The 18,053-nt window shown below is 34.4% G+C and overlaps 1 protein-coding gene across 17 annotated transcripts in view; it reads left to right on the forward strand.

The window, feature by feature from the left end:
* Positions 1 to 18,053, forward strand: part of Ptp52F (Protein tyrosine phosphatase 52F) — a 922,788-nt gene that overhangs the window by 763,180 nt on the left and 141,555 nt on the right. For 16 of the 17 annotated variants that reach the window (XR_011395839.1, XR_011395840.1, XM_070107709.1 and 13 more), the window contains one exon: positions 13,607 to 14,079. Coding sequence is in view for 15 of the 17 variants with exons in the window: in XM_070107709.1 (XP_069963810.1) it covers positions 13,607 to 14,079 (473 nt within the window). In the remaining 2 variants the exon portion in view is untranslated. The remainder of the gene's footprint in view (positions 1 to 13,606; positions 14,080 to 18,053) is intronic. The other variant, XM_070107710.1, reaches the window with a different exon arrangement.

The raw sequence follows: 18,053 nt of genomic DNA on the forward strand, positions 1-18,053 counted from the left end.
CATTCGCACGAAGCAGACCTTTCGTATCTAGGAATGGGTTAAGAACTAAGAGTGAACTCCTTTTGTCAATGGGTTTTGATTCCCTTAATAGTGTTATATCGCGGCTGAAGTAGCGCGTTTGAGTTGATGCGATTAGAGCGACCTTTGCCTTTTGCAATTCCAGGTGCGTCAATGTATCGCATTGGGGGTAATCTGAGGGAACTCCCTTGACTTTAATTTTAAGTCGCTCTATGAACTTTAACATATAGGCGATTACTCTGAGGGCTCAGGAGAACGATGAAAATCGCTCAAGGATGTCAGTATCCTCCACTGCTGTGTGAAAGGAGTCGATCTTTCGACTTTCGGGGGCTATTATATTGCGCATGGGCGATTGTGGCCAAGAATCGGGAGATTCTGTTAACCATCGGGGGCCATTCCACCAGAGGGTGGTGGTGGCGAGATGCAGGGGTTTGCATCCTCTTGTACCTAGATCAGCAGGATTGTCAGCACTGGCTACATGTCGCCAAGTGGCTGATCCCACTAGGTCAAGTATTTGAGACGTTCGATTAGCAATGTACGTCTTCCATGCATGTGGTGGTTTTTCCGACCAGGCTAGAACAATTTCAGAATCGGACCAGAGATACAATCTATGTTTCTTCATGTTTAAATGGGTCTGCGCCATGGAAGCTAATTTTGCGAGTAGTAGCGCGCCACAGAGCTCAAGTCGAGGTAGACTTAGCGTTTTTAAAGGAGCCACCTTTGCTTTTGCTACTAATAAGTGGCTTGTGGTCGCGGTATCGCTTTGTGTGCGCACATAGATAGTGGCACAGTATGCCTTCTCCGAGGCATCACAGAAGCCGTGTATTTCGACTTTGTGTTCGGGGAAATAGTTTACCCATCGAGGGATTTGTATCTGGGAAATGTCTTCCAGATTGTTTGCAAACTGGGACCATTTTTCTAAGCGAAGAGGTTTCACTTGTTCGCCCCAGTCGTTTCCGTCTAGCCATAATTCTTGTATCAAGATTTTCGCTTGTATCATAATTGGCGAAAGCCATCCTGCGGGGTCGAAAAGTTTTGCCACAGAGGATAAAATTTGGCGTTTTGTTATGGCGGATAATGTTGATATTGACTCTGTAGTGTATGAAAACTGGTCAGATATCGCGTTCCATTGGATCCCCAGAGTTTTTGTTGTACTTTCCTTTTCGAATTTAAGGAAATTAGTGTCCAAGAGATTTTCTTTAGGTATGTCCTTTAAGATATTAGGGTGGTTCGCCGTTATCTTTTTTAACGGAAACCCTGCGGTTTTGAGGGCTTGTGTCACTTGTGCTAGTGACTCGTATGCTTGTGGAAGACTGTGACTTCCAGACAGAATATCGTCTACATACGTTTGTGTTTTTAACACCTGGGTTGCCAGAGGAAACTCTGACTTGGTGTTTTCTGCCAATTCGTGCAGTGTTCGAATGGCTAAATATGGGGTACAATTGACGCCAAAGGTAACTGTTTTCAATTTATAGTCGCGGAGTGGACTATTGGGAGATTTTCGGAAAATAATTCGCTGAAAATCTTGATCGTCTTTATGTACGACTATTTGTCTATACATTTTTTCGACGTCTCCGTTAAATACGTATTTGAATATACGCCAATTTAAAATTAGTAGCATTAAATCTGGTTGGAGCGTGGGTCCCGTAAAAAGAATATCATTTAGGGAATTCCCCGAGCTAGTAGATCTTGATGCATTAAAAACAACTCTAACTTTAGTTGTTTTTTTGTCTGGCTTTACTACTGCGTGATGAGGCAAGTAAAATGAGTAATATTTGCCATTTGTGATTTTTTCGCATGGGCTTACTTCCTCCATTTGGTCTAAATGGAGATATTCTTCTAACACGCCATCGTATTCTGGCTTAAGCTCACCTTTTTTAAGTAAGTTTTTTTCCATACTTAAAAACTGCTGTATTGCAGAGGTGCGAGAGTGACCTAGGGCGAGTGTGTTAGGAAATTGTTGTTTTAGTGGTAGTCGTACGACATACCGACCATTATCTGATCTAGTAGTTGTGGCTTTGTAAAAGTCTTCACAATACTGATCTTCAGGGGTTGTGATTGATATGGGAGGGAGTTCTTCTAACTCCCAAAATTTTTTCAATTGTGAATTGAGGTATTCGTTTGAGATTTCCTCAATCTGAGTGGTCATGGTGGTAACTGGTTCCGAAACTAGTCCACTTAGGATCCACCCAAAAATAGTATTTTGTGTCAATAGTGTATTCAAAATTTTCTCAATACCTTCGAGTATTATCTGTGGTATGAGATCGCTGCCTAATAGAAGGTCTATTTGAGCGGGAGTGTTGCAGTTGGGATCTGCTAGCTTTAGGTGTGAAACCCTTTGCCAATGCTTGCTATTTATGTGATAGCTTAGAAGCATATTTGTAAGTTGCGGTAAGACTATAGCTTCTGCTTGTATGTGCTTATCCGCTTGGGGAGAAATTAGGGTAATAGGGCAGATTTTATTAGAGTTTTGGACTACTCTTCCGCCCATTCCCGTAATTTCAAAATTGGCTAGTCTTATTGGCAGTTGTAGCCTATTTTGAGCCCTAGACGCTATGAAAGATCGTTGTGATCCTTGGTCTATTAAGGCCCTAAGTTTAAACAGCTCTCCTCGGTGTTCGATGAAGACGACTGCTGTGGGTAGTAGTACCCTACTTTGGTTTTCGCTGTGTAGCGTTTGGGTTTTTAATGCCTTTGAGCAGCATGGTGCTTCTTGGCATTTATCGGGATTTCGCACTTCGGGATTTGCTGTTGCAACTAAACCCGTGGCTCTTTTCATATTTGCGCTGTTTGGGGGTGAGCTGGAAAATGTGCTGTAATGCAGCATTGAATGATGTCGTTTATGACAATAAACGCAATTAAATTTGCTTTCGCACTCTTTAAGTGTATGTGCATGTGATAGGCAATTTGTACAAAGTCTTTTTGTTTTTACAAAATTGTTCCTATGGACAATATTTAATTTTTTGAATTTATCGCAAGATTTAAGTTTATGCCCTCCTGTACACAGTTCGCATGACGTTTGTTTGTATTGTTCGGATGTGAACGTTTGATTTCTGAAAAAGCTTCTGTTTAAATTATTGCTGCTACTGGCTTGGGGTCTGTGGAAGCTTCTATTTAGGTCGTGTTGAACGCTTTTCGTTCTGACCATTTTTTTATCTACCCTTTCTGCTATTTCGTATTGGGTTATTAAAAAGTCTTTCATTTGTTGCCACGTTGGGCATTTTTTTCGAGATGAGAGCGATTGCTCCCACAAAAGTAACGATTTTTCTGGTAAAGCGGCGGTGCATATATTTACCAGTATTGGGTCCCAGCTGTCTGTGGGAATATTTTGTGTCGAGAGAACCGACAAGCAATTAGAAACAGTGGATTGCAGCTTTATAAACTCTTCACTTGTTTCCTTTTGAATCTTAGGCAAGTTCATTAGTATCGTTACTTGCTTATCGACCAATATTCTCTCATTTTCATATCTAGATCTAAGAGCTTCCCAAGCCAAGTTGAAATTATCGTCATTTAGTGCGAACTGTTTGACGTCCATTGTTCATAACCACCATGAAATATTTCTGTATCACATGTGGGCACCTTGAGATGGATGCCTGAACGTGCCTCATGACTTTGTACTTGTGGCAGCTCTACTCACTGATTTGGAGTAGGTGCAATTGCTTTTATTAGCTTAAGTTGATCGAAAATCATTGCTTTAGTTTCTTCGAATTGCTCTAAGCAGTTTTCGTATGTTGCGTAAGCTGAAGATTTGAAATTTTCCGGTAGATCTGAGTCGTCAGATTCTACAATTGCGTCATATGCAGCTTGGAGACGTGACCAAAAATTGTCAAGATTGTCTTTTTTGATTTCTAATACCGATTCAGAATTGTCTTGAATTGGAGAAGAAGAAAATCGAGTGCAGTGTCTTTCCCCCTTTTTTGCTTTGTAGAACCTTGCTTTGAGCGTGTAGCTTCTGCAGGTGTACATGGACTTCTTTCGTCAGAAATCATTTTTGGAACTTTTAGCAACTGAGTTGTTTTAGAATCTTTCGAGTCTGAGCTCATTTAAGAGATGTGCCGAAATAAAATAAAATATTTTCACTGTAAGAAATATTTGTATTTGAAACCTCTTTTAAGAAAATAAGGTTTATTGTTTTTTTTTGAAAATATTAACAAATTAATAACTTTTTTAAACTCGTATGAGTACCTAACTCTTTTATGATAATAAGAGTTTTTATTTAATGAAATGAAGATATTACGCGTATTTCGTGGTTTATCGTTTTTTTTTTTGCCTTTAATATTATTTAATTGATTAATATTAAACACAAATGTTTTTTATTATTACTTTTATTTGTAAGTATTATGTGTCCGTAATTCCTATAGGGTATACCTATAAGCGGATCAGCTGATACATATGTACTTGCCGTTATGCGCAATTGAGAGCTCGTCTTAGAGATCAATACACTTTGTATATATGTACATATGTATTTATGTAATATAATATATTATGTTTAAATATTTTTGCGCAATCCTACTTGTTTTTGTTTAACAAGAACAAGGGGTATGCGGAATATTTGCCCATGTGGACTTTGAAGCGAAGTATTAACGTATTTTTGTATACCTGAGCGTGTATATATGTACGCAGTGCGAAAGGACCGCGAAAAGGAAAAAATATACCGCAGGTATTCTTGTAAATGTATGTATATGTGTATGTATATCACGTAATATATTTGTGCGGAATATATGTACGCAGTGAGAAAAGACCGCGAAACGTAGAATATTTTTAGTGATATATGTATGTATATATTTATATATATATGTTAAATGTATATGTTAAAATTTATTTTGTACGTTTCCACTTTTGTTGGTTTTTTTTTTTTTTTTTTTGCTTTTGATTTGCCTTTGCTTATTTTACGCAATCCTGCTTATACTTGATTAAGTATAAGGGGTATTGCTGAAAATTGGTGCAAGTAAATACTTGAATTGTTTAGTTTTAGAGATATTTTTGTGTATTTGAACACAACGGTAAGCAGTTAGGCAATCAAAAGTTCGTTGGATATATATTTTTTACCAAACTGTTTTATCTGTTAGCGGTATTTCGGTTTTTACCGGAAAATAAACCGAAATATAGAAACAGTTTGGTTACCGCTCTTTTTTGTTATTGCCTTTATTAAGACGGATTTTTGTAAAAAATAAACCGCAAAGGCATAAATTTAAACATACATATAATTAGTGGATATATACATATACTAAATGGAATCGATACGACTCACTTTGGGTTTTCCGCCAAGGGTTTTGGGGACAATATTTTATATATGTGCCTGTGTGTAAGCCTTTCGTTGTTTTTTCCTACTCCTTTGCTGCTTAGCTGCGGTGGGTGACTTTGGTGAGCTGGTGTGGTTGTTGTTGCTAGCTGGTATGGTTTTTTATTTATTTAGTTCGCGCCCGTTCTGTCTTTTTATGTAAGTATTTTTGTTGTTTTTTGTTGAAACTCGCGCCCGTACTTAATTTGTTAATATTTCGCGCACGTTGTTGGTTTTACTGGTTTTTTTTTTTTTATGTATATATGTATGTTTGTGTCCCTTCACTTCACCTCACTTCTCTCTTGTTTTTTTTTGTCACTTTTTTGTTTTCTGTATATATATATATGTTTGTGTCACTGCACTGCACAGCACTATATGTGTTTGTTTCTTTTTTTTTTTTTATATCGTGTGTATAGAAACGTTTACCCATTTTTTTTTTTTTTTTTTTTTTGTCTTTTTTTTTTTTTTGTTTCTCATAGCACTTTTTTTTGTTTCTCACATAAATTATATAATATTTCTTTGTTTTTTTCGATTTTCTATGTATATATATTTAATTTTTTTTTCCACTGCACTACACAGCACTTATGTCTTGTTTTTTTTTTTTTTCGAATTTATGATTTTTTTTTTTTGTTTCACTCCATAGTGCCGCTCACTATGGCTCGAAGGACCAATAAATAATTCGATTACGCACTCACCTTTTTCACTTGTTGGCACTGTTCCGTAACAAAAAAAACCAAACGGACACGGTCACGGCTGATGTCGAAAATATACGGGCGCAAAAAAAGGGCGGAAAAGTGGCACGTCTTGTTCGCTTGAAATGCTAACGAAAAAGGAAAAATTTTGTCCTCTGTTAGCCCCTTTTTAGTGTTGAGTTGTGTAGTGTTGTGGTGTGATGTGATGTGTATGTGTGGGTGGTCTGAGTGGTGCGATGTCTGTTGTGGATCGTGTTGATGTGGTGTGTCGGCGCGCAGTGGCGTGTATGGAGGGGGGAGGCGTAACTCATCTAGCCAAGGACGAATGCATTTATATTCAATATGCATGCACTCAACAATTAAAAACACAAACATATTTACTTAAGTTAAGATGTATTCATATGATAATTTGTTGACCCTATATGCACTATAAATATGTGAACTTGAACGCTACATATGTACAAACAAATAAGAAACCCATGTCACATATCACATAAAATAGATAACATACGAACACATACACATCCATGTACAATTAAAAACAATCTCATGTCGTGTAACGATACATTCAAACATACACATGTACACATACTTTAAGTCAGAATTAAAATGGTATATTAGGACAAACAAAATTAAAAAAAAATCAGCATGCATATAATCTCAGCTCAATGAAGATCTTTATTTTTCCCCCACCAGCGGTAAGAGTCTAAAGATTCTTCATTGAGTTTATACATAAAGTTTTACCAACACTTGAAGTAATTTCCCGGGCTTTGATCCTTGCAAGTTGTGAAAGTATAAAACTTCCTTCTTAGAACTTCCTTACTTGTTAAAGTTAATAATATTGGTTGAATCATATTATTGCAACATGAAAAAATTAAATTTTTTGTAAAAATATTTCAACAAAATGATTTTGAATATAAAGTGTGGTAAATTATTCAGTTAGAATCTTTCCATAAAAAAAAGAAAAAACTTTAACTTCGACTGCACCGATAATATCTTTAATTAAACTATTTGGTTTTAATTTGATCCGTTTTTATCTTTATATGCTCACAAAAGCAAAACAGTTAATTGTGAACGAACTATATCGTCAAATTATACAACCATACATACATATGTATATAATATATATGGTATATTATATAATATATAAATATTGTATTCATACTATCTCGATGACTTGCAATAGTACCGTTTCCAAAGTAAGCCATTATTTGTTAATTTCCCTATCACAATCTAATATCATATTATATCATAGGAATTGTTGACGTAAATCTATATAGGCATGCGCATCGATAATTCAAACGAGAACATTATTTGTGTCTATTTGTTGACTTTTTCCCCGCTTCCCTCAATGCGTGGTGTATTTTTCTTTCCGAAGTTGTCATTTTTAATGTTTGTTGTGGTTGTAAGTTGCTGCTCCTGCGCTCCCAAGTATCTGAATGCCGCGCTTGGGTTTTTTTTGGATTGATAAACGATTTTTTTTTCATTTCTTGGCTTTTTTCCATACATTTTTTTTATTCTGTTAACATGCAAGTTATGTGTACACTATCATCCCAACCAGACACCACACAACAAAATATTGTAAATTGGACAAAATAAAAGATTAAAGAAAACAAGTAAACATTACAAAAAATAAGATAACAAGTAGAGATAAAGAACTTAATGCAAATGCATACAAACATGTTATGGTCCTTATGTTTGACTGTAATGTTTGTTTGCATTCAATAGAAAATAAGATTACATTTAACAAATATTGTATTTCATAAGAAAATAGAAAAACAAAGAAATAGATTAAGAAAATTGTAATCACTTCAGTAGTTATATAAGCAGAACATAATTTGAAAAAGGAAGAGAATAAAATATAATGTCACAGAAATAACATCGTCGGCATTTTTATTTTCTCCTCCGCTCGAAGAACCAAAACTGGCGCAGTCGGTAAAAACAAACTGCAAAGTTAAGCGGTACTAAAAACTTCAGTTTTTAGTAGTTTCGTAAGCTTTAGCAACGGGAAGCAAATCCTAAGATTAGTTCCCATTTTTAAAGATCTCGATTATATATATAAATATATAAGTAGGTCTGTACAGAAAGCCAAGTTTAAGAAACTTAAGTTTCTACACAAGTTATCTGGAACGTCGGAGAGCGACTCCGAGGATTACAATTTGTGAAGGCGAAGAATAGCTTCATTCCGCCCATTAACATTACCAGGAAAAGTGGGATTAAAGATTAATGCCCCACACACAGAAGACTCAGAGAGAGCGAAGTGCACCATACAAAGCAACAACAACAAGTTCAGTTGTATTAAAAGAGGATATATCAGCAATGAATCCAGGCGAGCAGCAACCACTTCAGTTGACAGGATCGCAAATTTTGAAGGAAGCTTCAAGAATCATGGACTTTGACGGCAGAGATTTATCATCGTTCATCAGGGAAGTTGACATGATCCTTCTTTTATTCAACCCCAACCCATCAATGTTGGAATTTGTAACGCAGAGACACGTCAAAACAAAAATTAAAGGAGAAGCAGCAAGTGTCATCCGGCCTTTGGGACCTACACCAACATGGCAGCAAATGAGAGAAGAACTAATAAAGAATTTTGGAGTAAAGGAGTCGTACCACACCCTTTATAATCAGGCGATTGTACTAAACTTAAAACATGAGTTCGATAGGATAAAGCCTATAGAATTTTCTCCAATTAACAACGAAAGTTTTATTCTAAAAACATTTTTAAATGGGATACACCCCAACTTAAGCAGTGTAGTGATTAGTAGAAATATAAGCACCATTAGAGAGGCATTGAGCTTGATAAACCAATACACTTTAGCACCATTAAAGAAAATGTTTCCCTAAATAAAGAGTTAGTCACCCCAACCCCAAACGAATTCAATGAAAAAAGTTATATACATTGGAAACTAACCAACATAAAAAATAATAACTTTGATGTTATATTAGGACAGAATATTTTAAAACCTATTAAAGCAATAATTAATTTAAAAAAGGAGTATGTAGAAATAAACGGCAACAAAATTAAATTTATAAACTCATGCCCTTACAATTACGAAGATATTAATATACTTACAGAATGTAAAGAGAATTTGCTAGATATTTTATCAAATAGTGACATGAATGAAGAAGAAAAGCAAAAATTAGAATACATTCTAAAAGCAAATAGCGATTTATTTTTCCAAGAAGGTAAAAACCTTTCTCATAATCATGAAATTCAGCATGAAATTGTTACAGAAACAAGTAGACCAACTTATAATACAATTTATAGATATCCCCAAATTCATGAAGAAGAAATTAGTAGACAGATGAACGAGATATTGCGCCAAGGTATAATTAAAGAAAGTAATTCCCCGTACAACTCGCCTCTTTGGAATGTACCGAAAAAGCAAGACAATTCGATTAAGAAAAAATGGAGAATAGTTATTGACTACAGGAAGCTAAACGAAGTCACTATAGATGACACATTTCCAATACCCCATATAGAAACAATACTCAGCAAACTTGGAAGAGCTCAGTATTTTACAACATTAGATCTTGCAAAAGGCTTTCATCAAGTATTAATAAAAGAAGATAGACCAAAAACAGCTTTCTCTACACCCCAAGGACACTTTGAATTTATAAGAATGCCTTTCGGACTAAAGAATGCACCAGCAACTTTCCAACGTTTAATGAATTCAGTTCTTAGGGAATATATCAACAAGATATCTGTAGTTTACTTAGACGACATCTTAATTTTTAGTTCAAGTATTGAAGAACATACCCAAAATATCAACAAAATATTTTCAGCATTAAGAAAACATAATTTAAAGATTCAGATAGATAAATGCAAATTTTTCGCGAAAACAACTGAATTTCTAGGTCACACTTTAACAACAGAAGGGATACAACCAAATTTAAGCAAAATCAAAAACATACAAAAAGTAAAGTTGCCTACTACATCAAAGCAAATTAAATCATTCCTAGGTATAACAGGTTATTATAGAAAATTTGTAAGAGATTACGCTAAAGTAGCACATGGTTTAACAAAATATTTAAAAAAGGATATTAAAATAAACACTCGCGATCCTTAGTACATATCTTCCTTTGAAAAACTTAAAAATCAATTAGTAGGCCACCAGTATTGAAATATCCAGAAAAAATTTGGCATTTCAACTGATGCAAGTGACTTTGCAATTGGCGCAGTATTAACCCAGGACAGTCATCCTATAAGCTATGCTAGTCGAACACTTAACAAACACGAAAGAAGTTATTCCACTACAGAAAAAGAACTACTAGCTATTGTCTGGGCAGTGACATATTATAGACCATACATTTACGGCAGAGCATTTGATCTCTTAACCGATCACCAACCACTTAAGTGGCTCCAAATAAAAAACAAGGGAAAAGACATTAACCCAAGATTGCAAAGATGGTTAATTAAACTAGGTGAATACAATATTAATATAAATTACGTGAAAGGAAAGGAAAATAACGTAACCGATTTTCTTAGTAGAATAGATAGTAACACAGGCGAGATTCATTCATTGGAAGAAGACAACATAAGCACAAATGCTACAATCCACTCTCAAGAAGAGGAACTAAATGATCATTTTCCAATTTTACATACTATTGTAAATCGCTTCAATACACAAATCATTTTAACAAAAAAGAAAATTATGGAATTTGAAGAACTAGGCCACACGAAGAAAATTTTTATTAGCGCAGAAGATATAAAAACTAATAATTTCATAGATCTTTGTCGTAGGCACATAAATAGTGGAAAATTAGGTATTTTTTCTTATTTAACCGATAATCAGTACAATATAGTTCAGCAAAAGCTTATTCAAATATTTAATAGACAGGTAAAGTTTTTTAGATGTGAATTCCATGCTAAAGATATGAAAAATGAAGAACAAGTTTATAAACAAATTGCTCAATATCATAAAAATGAAACAGGCCATGCAGGTATTAATGAAAATTATGAAAAATTGAAAAAACTAATATACTGGAAAAATTTGAAAGTTTTGATTCAAAAATATATAAATAATTGCGATGTTTGCAATAGAGCAAAAAATTATAGAAAACCTTTAAAACCAAAATTTCAATTAACGAAAACACCATCAGATATAAATGAAATAGTTCACGCAGATATATACATAAATAAAAAATGTTACTTCCTTACTTTTATAGACAAATTTGCGATATTTAGAAACAACGAAACGAAAGATAGAAACAGTATAACTATTATAGAAAAGCTTAGATTATTCTTTTCTATTAAAGGAAGACCCAGAAAGTTAATATTAGATAATGAATTCAACTCAATTAACATAAAAGATTTTTTTAGGAAAGAAGAAATAGAATTTTATTTTACAAAACCAAACAGTCATACTGGGAATTCAGATATCGAAAGATTTCATAATACTATCTCCGAAAGAATTAGAGTCCTAGAAATTGAAAAACCAATCCTTTCGACAGCGGAAAAAGTATTTCAAAGCATAGAATGGTATAACAAATCTTATCATTCTACAATTAAAACCACACCTCTTGAGGTTATAAATGGAAAAACTGATAAAAATTTGATTAAAGACACTATTCAGAAGACTAAAGAAAAATGCATAGGAAAACTAAATAGAAATAGAGAAGAGTTCAATAACACTCAAAATGAAGGTTACGTAAAAAATTATAAAGCGGTTCGGCACAAATACGAACCAAGGTATAGAAAATTGCCATTGGATAATATTCCCCCGACAAATATTAAAATATCATACAATCAAAGATTTTATTATCCAAACTATGATACTCACAACTTCACTAACAAAATTACAATTAACGACCTTGTATTTAAAAACGAAGAAAATTTAAAAGAAATTAATGAATTAAAATATCACAAAAATATCTCTCATATTGGAATATTAATTTTAAGTTTTATTGTGATTATAATAATCATTTTAATATCTTGTAAAATTAAAAAAAAGAAAAGCAATACTATTCAAACTCAGGAGAGTTTTCAATTAAGGGAGGTAGGAGTTATGTGTACACTATCATCCCAACCAGACACCACATAACAAAATATTGTAAATTGGACAAAATAAAAGAAGAAATTCGATTTAGACAATTTTTGGTCACAAGGTGGCATACTTTAAACGTATTATTCACGCAAAGTTTTACCCCAATATAATCATTGTTGCTTGATATGCATAGTGGAAAGTGAAAGAATCAGATGGAATTGAAAATGGTGTTATATGGGAAATAGGCGTGGTTGTAGTCCGATTTCACCCATTTTCGCACTATAACATAGAAATATGAAAATAACGTTATGCACCGAATTTGGTTGAAATCGGTTAAGCAGATCCCAAGATATGGCTTTTCACCTAAAAGTGGGCTGTGCCACGCCCACTGTCTAATTTTGAACGCGGTTCCTATAAAGTCATCTCATACCATCCCAGAGATAAAATTTAAAGTTTGATGATTTATCGCGCTTTTAGTAGTTGTTAACAGTACGCGGAGTTGCCACCTGATTTCAACTATTTTCACACCATCAATAGAAATGCTAAAAACATTTGCTTCCAGTGAATTTTGTTATTATAGCATTAGCGGTTTAGGAGGTATGCACATTAAACCTATTAGAGGCGGGACCACGCCCACTTAAAAAAAAAAATTTAACTGCAGATGCCCCTCCCTAATGTGATCCTGTGTACCAAATAACAGTCTTGTATCTTATTGCGGAGCTTAGTTATGGCAATTTATTTGTTTTTGATTAATGGCGTTTTGTGGGCGTGGCAGTGGTCCGATTACGCCCATCTGCAATACCAACCGTCTCACGGTACCAAGAAACATATCTACTAAGTTTCATAAAGATATCTAAATTTTTACTCAAGTTAGAGCTTGCACGGACGGACAGACGGACGGACGGACAGACAATCACCCGGATTTCAACTCGTCTCTTCATCCTGATCATTTATATATATATAACCCTATATCTAACTCGATTAGTTTTAGGTGATACAAACAACCGTTAGGTGAACAAAACTATTATACTCTGTAGCAACAGGTTGCGAGAGTATAAAAAGGAAGAGAATAAAATATAATGTCACAGAAATAACATCGTCGGCATTTTTATTTTCTCCTCCGCTCGTAGAACCAAAACTTGCACTCTTACAGTGGTTTCTTCAGTTTCAGTTCACTGTTGATAAAATTTTTTAAACTTAATTTTTATTTTTAAATTCTTATATATGCATGTATTTTAGAAGAACACCCTTCCATCTCCCAAATGCGCATAATTGTTACTGCATTTTGTTGATTTTTACAGTTAAGCAAATTTTTAGGAGATTGCTCTTATTTTAAACAAAATATTAGCCACTTATGGGTTTTAATTGTGTCTTTCTATACAAATTTATTTATAATTTTTTTTAGCTTAAGTTTGTAAATACATACATATATAGTTGGTGCAGTATTTATAATATACCATATATGATGGATAATAACAACTGGATACGCTTTTAAAGGCTTTGTTTTAATATGATATATATTTTTATATTTTTTGCCAAAGTTGGTACATAGCTAACTCTGTATTTAAATGTTTATGATATAAACAACTTGGACAGCTTCTAAAATCTTTATTTTATATTTTCAGGGATGTAATCCTGCCCCAAAACTTCAATTCGATTCTTTAAACTCGCACGAAAATTGGCCGTATGTTATGTCATGGAATGATGCCTATGCTAATAATAAAGAAAATTGTGTAAATCAATATCAAGTTACAGAAGTTCGTTGGAACCCGCTATCAGGACTACATTCCAATGAAACTTACATAACGTATACAATTGGAAATAGAATTTGTGCCGAAACCTTACCAAATATGTGCTCTAATTTCAGTGAATGCACAACTGAACAGATATATTGCAATGGTCCTTTAAAGCCAGCTACTGAATACTACTTAGTGTTTCGATTTTTTACGAGATCTGGTTATAACGATGTAGCACTTTTAGAGTTTGCAACTGACTCTATCTTTCAACTGACTCTAATTATTATATGCATTTGCGGATGTTTACTTTTATCTCTAATTGTAGGCATTTCATACATTTGGATTTCAAAACGCATACTTTGGTAAGCTTTTTACATTCGAGAAATACCTGTATTACTGATGTACTGCTAAAGCTTATTTTTATAGCACAAATTTGTATGTCAATGTCATTAAGAGCTATTGGACATACACTCGCCAGAAAAAGTCTGCGTACTTTTCTCTGCGTCTTTTCTCTTTTGTAAAAAAATAACTTTTATATACATAAAAAAATTTTGAGTAAAATCATATTAAATACTTCATTACTAGTCTATTGCATAATCTCATAGCATTTAAAGCAATACAAATAGTAAAAAGGGAATTCCCTAAGTATTAACCAAATGTTAAAGTGTCTGAAAGTTATAGTTTTACTTGTTTTCGTAAAAGTAGCAATTTTAAAAGATTCTTGTTCTATTCAGTTTGTTATTATACTCTCGCAACCTGTTGCTACAGAGTATAATAGTTTTGTTCACCTAACGGTTGTTTGTATCACCTAAAACTAATCGAGTTAGATATAGGGTTATGCATATATTATATAAATGATCAGGATGGAGAGACGAGTTGAAATCCGGGTGACTGTCTGTCCGTCCGTCCGTGCAAGCTCTAACTTAAGTAAAAATTTAGATATCTGTATGAAACTTGGTAGACATGTTTCTTGGTACCGGGAGACGGTTGAAGGGGCGTAGGCTTTCATGGCAAAAACGGGCACGGGCACAGGATAACGACCCGAACCGTACAGCAGACATAGTTAAGCATCTAGTTACTCTACAACGTTCCCGAGCAGCTTGAAACACCACCAGAATCACCAGGTTTTAATCCTAAATAGCCCCTGTGAGATTCACTGGTATTCCTCAAGGATATGCTCAAGGATGTGCTGCACGAGGAATGGGCTTACATTCCTTTGCTAGAAACCTATAAGCTTATATATTCCCTGCCAAAACCATTAGCGGAAGTTTTAAAACGTTGGGGATATCCGACTACCTATTAAATTTTAAGAAGAATTCGTAGGAAGAATAACTTTATTCGACTTATGTACCTTGTACGCAGACTTTTTCTAATGGATTTTCTATTCGTTTTGTTTTGTTTATATGTTACTGTCGGTTTTTTAAACACTGTTATTTTCATGAAACTACATATTTATTGTCCTTTAATGAATGTCAAATAAATTGGTTTTTATAAAAAAGTATATAAAGTTATTTTTTCAAACAATTTATTTCTGTTGGTACCTTGTACGCAGACCTTTTCTGTTCAGTGCATTCTTATAGTGTACCTAAATAAAAACTAAATATGTTAAAATATATCCGAAAAGGTTTTCCAGAGAGAAGGTTTTACCAGAAATCTAAGAATTTGTCGAGGTTTCTCAAGATTTTGAAAAATGGGCGCAATCACTCATATCCCCAAGTCACCATGGAAGTCATTTGCATCTAATATACCGGTTCGTTGAAAAGTTTCTACGCTCGAAATGAGAAAATACTGTTTTTGGAACGAAATATATATTTTTATTTAATATGTCTCCCTTAACTTCAATACATTTATTCCAATGATCCTCCTATAATTTTATGCCATCTCTGTTATGACTTTCCGGAAGCACTGCAAAAAACCCGTCTACGGCTGTAATAGCTTTTTCATTCGACGAAAAACGCTTTCCACGAAGGAATTGTTTCAGGTTTCAGAAGATGTAGTAGTCGCTGGGAGCCAAGTCTGGTGAATACGGTGGATGCCCAAGCAATTCGTACTTTAATTCGTTGAATTTTGTCAATGTTAAAACACCTTTGTGAGCAGGTGCATTGTCTTGATGAAGAATTATTTTTTTCTGCTGCAAACCAGGTCTTTTCTCCCGATTTTTTTTTTTATCAAGCTGATCCAAAAGACTGCAAGAATATTCAGAGTTGATGGTTTTACCCTTCTGCAGATAATCAATCAACAAAATGCTTTTTGCATCCCAAAAAGCTGATGTCATAAAATTCTTTGCTGATCGTTGTGACTACACCTGCTTTAGAGATGAACTACCTGCTTCAGTCCACTGTAAACGTCCGTGTTTCAATTTGGGATCATGGTGGTAGATCCAAGTCTCATCCATAGTTAAAAACGACACAAAAAAATAGGTTTTAATTTGAAAAATATGAATTACTCCATGAAAAAAATGAAGTACTGGTTCGTCTGAGATGCCTATGGCATTAGCAATTTCACGCTTCGTCAAACTTGGATCTTCACTAACAATCTTATGAACTTACTCAATGATTTTTGAGGTGGTTGCGGGTTTTGGCCGTCCTTCGTGTGGAACGTCTTCAAGCCTAGTACGATCACGTTTAAATTCACCAGCCCAAATTTCAACGGTACGTTTTGGAGATGAGGACTCCTTATACACTTCTAATAATTTTTCAAAAATTTCCTTTACTTTTAAACCTTTCAAAACAAGGAATCTGATCACTGCGCGCTATTAAGTTTTTTCCATATTAAAAAATACTCGGACATTTCCAAAGGCTTGTAAACAAAGAATTAATTAACGGTATGGCTTGTAACTTTGCATGTGCTCTTACGAGCAATGTACCAACTTTAGAAAAAAAAAATTTGAGCTAGTGGTGCAATTTCTTGGTGAGATCAAGCAACTTTTAAACCAACCTGTACGAGTATAAGGTCTAGTAAAATGAAATTCATTAATTTTGCATCAAATATGATTTTTTTTAAGTTAGAATGACCCAGTTTATGTCAAATATCCACCGTATTGTTCGATAACTTGTTGCCATTTTGAATTTAATTTCCATAATGGCACTCTCACAACAACTCTGGTCCCTATTAACAAAAAAAAACTGGAATAGTAGATTTTTACAAGCTTCTCTTTAGGAGTATTTCTGTCCATAAAAATCATTCGCCATAGACAAGAAAAGATAGTAATCACTTGATGCCAGATCCAGACTATTAGGTGAGTGCATAATAACCTCCCAGCCGAGCTCCCGATCGATTTTGACGAGTCATTATCAATGAATCTGGCCTGGCGTTGTCTTGATGGATCACAATTCCTCTCCTAATGATCGAAGCTGCCCATGCCATTAAGATTTTGGTAAATATATTCCACCAAAAACATAGCAAAACTAACCTGACGGGAAATCCTGCCTTGGCCATCGTTGGTGTCGGCTTACTGCGATTCCACCAGAGAACGACGGGAAAGGTGCAAATTAAATTTTGTAAGATGCTCGATTGAACGGCTTACAGAGCAGGAAAATTCCGAGTAGAGAATTCACCAATTTCTATGGTATTTTCTGCTATTTTACCGAGAAAAGAAGGCAAAAATACGTATCTACCAACATAAAAAGATATATGAAATACTTTGAACAAAAAATACAAATGCCACTTCACATACGCATGATTATTTTTTGCCATATAACCGATTTTCACGATGAACAAGTAAGAAAGTTCTAAGTTCGGGTGTAACCGAACATTTTATACTCTCGCAACTTGCAAGGATCAAAGCCCGAGAAATTACTTCAGGTGTTGGCAAAACTTTATATTGAAGGAAGTATTGATCCGATTCATCCCATTTTTGACACAAATACATACTTTTATCGAGAGTTTAATTATTATATGAATTTTAGTTATAGGTATATCTTACACCGATATTTTTGGTAAAAAGTCAACTATAGTCAGTGGGGTCCACATATTCAGTACCTAGGGGATTTAACAGTTTTGATTCGATTTAGACAATTTTTGGTCACAAAGTGGCATTATTTAAACGCATTATTTACGCAAAGTTTTACCCCGATACAATTGTTGCTTGATTTGATAGCGGAAAGTGAAAGAATCAGATGGAATTTAAATTGGCGTTACATGGGAAATAGGCGTGGTTGTAATCCGATTTCGCCCATATACCTAATAGAATGAATTTCAAACTAGCGGCTGACTTTATATCGCATATTTCAGCAAATAAGTAAGATACCTTTGCAAAATTTACTGGAAGTATAATATTGGATATACTATAGTTTAATGCCGAAAATATGTGAAATTGGTTCACAAATTACCCAAA

This window comes from Bactrocera oleae, chromosome 4, assembly GCF_042242935.1.
Source record: "Bactrocera oleae isolate idBacOlea1 chromosome 4, idBacOlea1, whole genome shotgun sequence".
In the NCBI taxonomy this organism is placed as follows: Eukaryota; Metazoa; Arthropoda; class Insecta; order Diptera; family Tephritidae; genus Bactrocera; species Bactrocera oleae.